Source organism: Otolemur garnettii, unplaced genomic scaffold, assembly GCF_000181295.1.
Source record: "Otolemur garnettii isolate 467f Iridium unplaced genomic scaffold, OtoGar3 scaffold00002, whole genome shotgun sequence".
Classification (NCBI taxonomy): Eukaryota; Metazoa; Chordata; class Mammalia; order Primates; family Galagidae; genus Otolemur; species Otolemur garnettii.
In genome coordinates this window covers 5822095-5827488 of record NW_003852397.1, presented here as the reverse complement: position 1 = coordinate 5827488, position 5394 = coordinate 5822095, and the positions used below count along the sequence as shown (strand labels likewise).

The window sequence follows — 5394 nt, the reverse complement described above, 5'->3', positions numbered from 1 at the left end:
AACCCGCCACCTTAGGTGTACGTGGCTGGCGCCTTAGCCAGTTGAGCTATAGGCTCCGAGCCGCCTAACCTCACTTTTAAGTGTTTTTCTGTATTAAGTGTTTTGCCACTTACGTGGTGTTTATCTTCTCATGTCAATAAACAGAAATGAACAAAACTCTTAGGGTCTGCCTAGGTTTTTATCATACTGGTTTTCAATTTTTGTTTTTTTGTTTCTTTCAGTTTTTTTTGAGAGAGTCTCACTTTGTCTCCCTCAGTAGAGTGTTGTGGCGTCATAGCTCACAGCAACCTCAAACTCTTGGGCTTAAGCGATTCTCTTGCCTCCGCCTCCCAAGTAGCTGGGACTACTGGTGCCCGCCACAACGTCCAGCTATTTTTTAGAGATGGGCTCTTGCTCTGGCTCGGGCTGGTCTCAAACTCATAAGCTCAGGGAATTCACCTGCCTCAGGCTTCCAAGTGCTGGGATTATATGTGTGAGCTACTGCGCTCAGCCTGGTTTTCAATTTTTAATAGTATAAAATATTCCTCCTGGGGCGGTGCCTGTCACTCAAAGGAGTAGGGCACTGGCCCCATATACTGGAGGTGGCGGGTTCTGGCCCCAGCCAGAAACTGAAAAAAAAAAAAAAAAAATTCTCCTGGCTCGGCGCCTGTAGCTCAGTGATTAGGGCGCCAGCCATATACACCAGGGCTGGTGGGTTTGAACCTGGCCCCAGGCTGCTAAACAACAATGATAACTACAGAGAAAAAAAAATGCAGCCAGGCATTATAGCGGGCACCTGTAGTCCCAGCTACTTGGGAGGCTGAGGCAAGATAATCACTTATGCCCAAGTCTTTGAGGTTGCTGTGAGCTGTGATGACACAGCTCTCTGTGAAAGATGACAGTGAGACTCTGTCTCAAAAAAGAAAATACAAAATATTCCTCCAATATGGGGCCAATATGGCAGCTGCTGGCACTGTATTCAGTGCTGAGGCTCGTGTGCTAGGCTGTCTGTGCTGTTCTGTTCTGTTTTGGTTTGGTTTACCACCCCTCCCCACTAAAGCAAGATTTGGAAAAAGGGGTTCATATATTTGTTTATTTATTTATTTGAGGTAAACACAGGTCATGTTTTCAGTAAGACAATGATGTTAAGGACAATTTGGGAAAAGGTTGGATTGCTAGATTCAGATCCAAACTCTGATACACAGAAGTTGGAGAAGCCACTTCGTATCTCTGAATCAGTTTCTTAATTATAAAATGGGAATGATGATAAGAATATCACAGGATGTAGTGAGGATTCAGAGACATGGCATATTGAAAGTGCCAAGCTCCGGGAATGTTCTCCCTACAGATGTCAGATTCCCAGAGAGCTGTGTAGAATTTTGGAGCACAGGAGCTAAATTTGGTTTCATGCCATGCCTTAGGATGCTTCCAGGCATTTTGCCCGCCCTTTGGGGATGCCACAGGCTCTCCACTCCCCACATCCCATCTTCCCACACCTACTTCCTCACTCTGCTCCACATTCCAGCCTCCACCTGCTCCCTAAGCAGTCAAGCATGTGTGGGCCTTGAGGTCTTTGGCTGTTGGTTTGGCCTGGGGTGCACTCTGCCCAGCTAGTCTGCATACCTTGCTTCCCCTCCTTCTCTGTTTTTGATTTTTTCCCAGAGTTCACCGTAGCAGGAGCTTACCTAAACCCCCTGTTAAAAACTGCCATTGGCCTCCCCGCTCATCTCTCTGCACCCCTTCCCTCCTGCCTTCCTATCCTTTACCCTGCTTTATTTTCTCTTATAGTATGTAGTACTTTGCACCACTGGATGTACCATATATATGTTTATATATTTCTTAGCTCACTTTATTTTTTAAAGATGGGATGTGGGGTTTTACTCTTATCACCCAGGCTGGAGTGCAGTGGTTCAATCATAGCTCACTGCAGCTGTTGCATCAGACTCCTTTTAAAAATAGTGCAAAGGCTTACATTACAGGTAAATTGCTCATGCTGAGTTAAAACAACACAGTCCTTCACAAATACTTATTGAACATCATATTACGGGGGGGGGCAGGCTACAGAGCTAAGAGAAGGAGAGGGCTTCTCCTGCTGGGGGTAGAGACAGGCCTCAGACATCTCTGTCTCACCGGAGTTAGCTTTGCTTCTCTTTTAGCTGTGGATGGACAAAAACTAGGCTAGGCACAGTGACTCACACCTACAATTCTAGGACTTTGGGAGGCTGAGGGGTGAGGATTGCATGAGGCCTGGAGTAAAACCCAGTCTTCATAAAAAGTAGAAAAATAAGCCAGGCATGGTAGTCCACAACTGTAGTTCTAGCTACTGGGGAGGCCAAGGCAGGAGGATCACTTGAGCCCAGGAGCTTGAGGTTGCTGTGAGTTGTGAGGATGCCACTGTACTCTAGCTGGGGAGACAGAGTGCGATTCTGTCTTCAGAAACAAATAAATACTTTGTTCGAGAAGTCTTTATATTTGGGGACATTGCCTAAGCCAAACAGGCATGTCATATAAACACCCTCCTTATACTATTATAGGGAACTTTATTTCCAAAATATTGGGTAAATAAATGAATTATCACTACACGGTAGCAACGAGAATGAACGTTGGGACATGAGGTCTTTTTAGAGCAGCTGTTTTTATTCATATTCTAAAAACAACTTATGATTCCCATTTCATCCTCTCAGTTTCATTTTTCCATTTTTCTGAAAAGCAAGCTGGACTGTGGAATGATGAAGTAAGCAGAATTTATGGGAACACACTTTTTAAAAATGGTGACCACAATTACAATTTAATACTTCATCATTTCAAAGGTTTTGCATTAGAATTGAACCGACCCAAGAGAGTACTGTGGGGAAAAACATGGGGTCATTAACGAAAGAGTACTTACAAAATAAAAGAGAAGTTGTTATAGTCTCATTTTCATGGCGTAGCTATCAAACAATTAGGTAACTTACTCTACTCATTGGTATAAGTGAAATCCTAAATGAAAACGTCCTGCTTTTCCTGTGTCATTACTATACTTTACCTCCTTCTTAATCTGAGAATTCTAATGTTTGTTTATTGCTGTTTCTCAGATATAGTAGCTGGAAGAGGAGATAATGGAGAGTCGATTTATGGACCAACATTTAATGGTATGTGTCCTTAAATTTTATCAGTCATATATTATTTGATGTTTCAAACTTAGTAAGATGGGACAGTTTCACAGTCACAAATAAGATATTGTTGGGCAGCGCCTGTGGCTCAGTGAGTAGGGTGCCAGCCCCACATACTAAGGGTGGCGGGTTCGAACCCAGCCCCGGCCAAATGATGACAAAAAATAGCCACGTCTTGTGGCAGGCACCTGTAGTCCCAGCTCTCCAGAGGCTGAGGCAAGAGTATTGCCTAAGCCCAAGAGTTGGAGGTTACTGTGAACTGTGACGCTGCAGCACTTTACTGAGGGCAACAGGGTGAGACTCTCTCAAAAAATAAATAAATAAATAAGATATTGTTGTAGGTAACACTTAATAGTAAAAGTGGGAGTTAAAAATGATGACAGGGTCAGGTGCTGGCTCAGTCCTGTAATCTCAGCACTTTAGGAGGCCAAGGTAGGAGATCATTTGAGGCTAGGCGCTCCAACCAGCCTGGACAGAACGATCCTGTTTCTATAAAAAATTAGCCAAGTGTGGTAGTATAGTCCCACATACTATAGTCCCAGCCTATAGTCCCAGCTACTCAGGAGGCTGAGGCAGGAGGATCGCTTGAGCTCAAAAGTTTGGATGTTGTAGTGAGCTATGGTCATACCAGCACATTGCAGCCTGGGCAACAGAGTGATACCCTGTCTCAAAACAAAAACAAAACACATACCCCCACAAAAAGTAAGGCATACCTATGGACTGTAATATGGTTCAAGAAAAAGCAAAGTCATATGACCAAGCAAAAGGAAGGTAAAGGATCTAAAGCTGGAGAATTTAACACCTGCAGAGGACAATTTGAGAATTTTAGAAAGGGGTTTAAAATGTCAAGACAACAGAAGTACTTTCTGCCAATCAAGAGGCAGCAGACACGTTCCCAGATGTCATTGAGAAAGTAATGGAGGAGAAAGGATATCTGCCCAAGCGGGTTTTTAAGTGCCCTACTCGGAGGTAAAAAAAAAAACCACAAAGGACATATATTGGTAAGGAAGAGAAACAGCACTAGGACTTAAGGCAGGAGGGGATAGGCTAGATCTCCCGTTCTGTGCGAAGGCAGTCAGGTGTACAAAGTGGACAGCCCTTATCTGTAAAGCTGCTAACCCTTCCAGCCTTGAAGGGAAGAGATAAACACCAGCTGACAGTCATTTGGTTGCACAACAAGAAGTCCCGGACAACAATAACTTCTTTTCTAGATTGGTTTCATCCTTTGTCCCTGAAGTCAAGAAGTACCTTGCCAGGTAAGGATTTCCTTTTAAAGTTCTTTTGATATTAAACAATGCCAATATAAATAAATAAATAAATAGACAGATAGATAGATAGATATTAAACAATGCCGCTGCCCACCCGCAACTATATAAGTTCAACATTGAAAGCATCAAAGTGGTCTGCTTGCCCCCAAACATGATGTCTCTAATTCAGCCTCTAGATCAAGGGTCACAGGACCCTTAAGGCTCATTATACGTGGTATTGTATGAAAAGGATCGGCAACCTGGTGGAAGAGAACCTCGATAGTTGAAGTCTAGACGGATTGCCCCATTGAAGATGTTATCAATATTGTAGAAAAAGCTGTGAAACCCTGAACAATAAATTCCTGTGCGAGAAAACTGTGTCCAGATAGGGTATGTGACTCGACAGAGGTCACAACAGAGCCAATCAAGGAAACCGTGAAAGGGATTGTGGAGATAGACAGAAGGTTTCAGATACGGATCTTAGAGAAATTCGAGCGCTAACAGACACAACATGGGAGGAATTAATAGAAGATAACTTGATGGCGATGAGTGCCAGTTCCAAACCAGTGCCAGATGATGAGGAAGAGGATGCCGAAGAAGCCGTGCAGAAAATAAATCGACATAGACAGTCTGGCAGAAGAGTTCCAGTTATTGAAGACTCTTTTTAACTTGTACAACTTGCTCCCTCCTATGCTGTGGGTCCAAAAACCAGAGCAAATGATAGAACAAGGATTGGTGCCATATAGAAACGTTTTTAGAAAAGTGAAAAAGCAAGTGGAAATTTCAAGTGGAAATGATGCTGGGGCTTCTGTAGCGTTGCACTGAGTGTGCCGGCCTCTCCTGCTCCCCGTACCTCTTCTGCCTCTGCCAGCCCAAGCTAGCAAGGCCAGTGCCTTTTCCTCCTCTTCCCTGTCCTCCTCAGCCCACTCAACACGAAGGCAGTGAGGACGAAGACTGTTACGATGATCCACTTTCATCTAATGAATAGTGAATACATGGATATTTTCTGTTCCTTA

The 5394-nt window shown here is 43.8% G+C and overlaps 1 protein-coding gene across 1 annotated transcript in view; it reads left to right on the top strand.

Annotated features, from left to right (window-relative positions):
• The window catches only part of PPIL6 (peptidylprolyl isomerase like 6), a 34212-nt gene that overhangs the window by 15055 nt on the left and 13763 nt on the right, over positions 1–5394 (top strand). The window contains exon 6 of the mRNA XM_003781813.2: positions 3054–3110. Within this exon, the coding sequence (XP_003781861.1) occupies positions 3054–3110 (57 nt within the window). The remainder of the gene's footprint in view (positions 1–3053; positions 3111–5394) is intronic.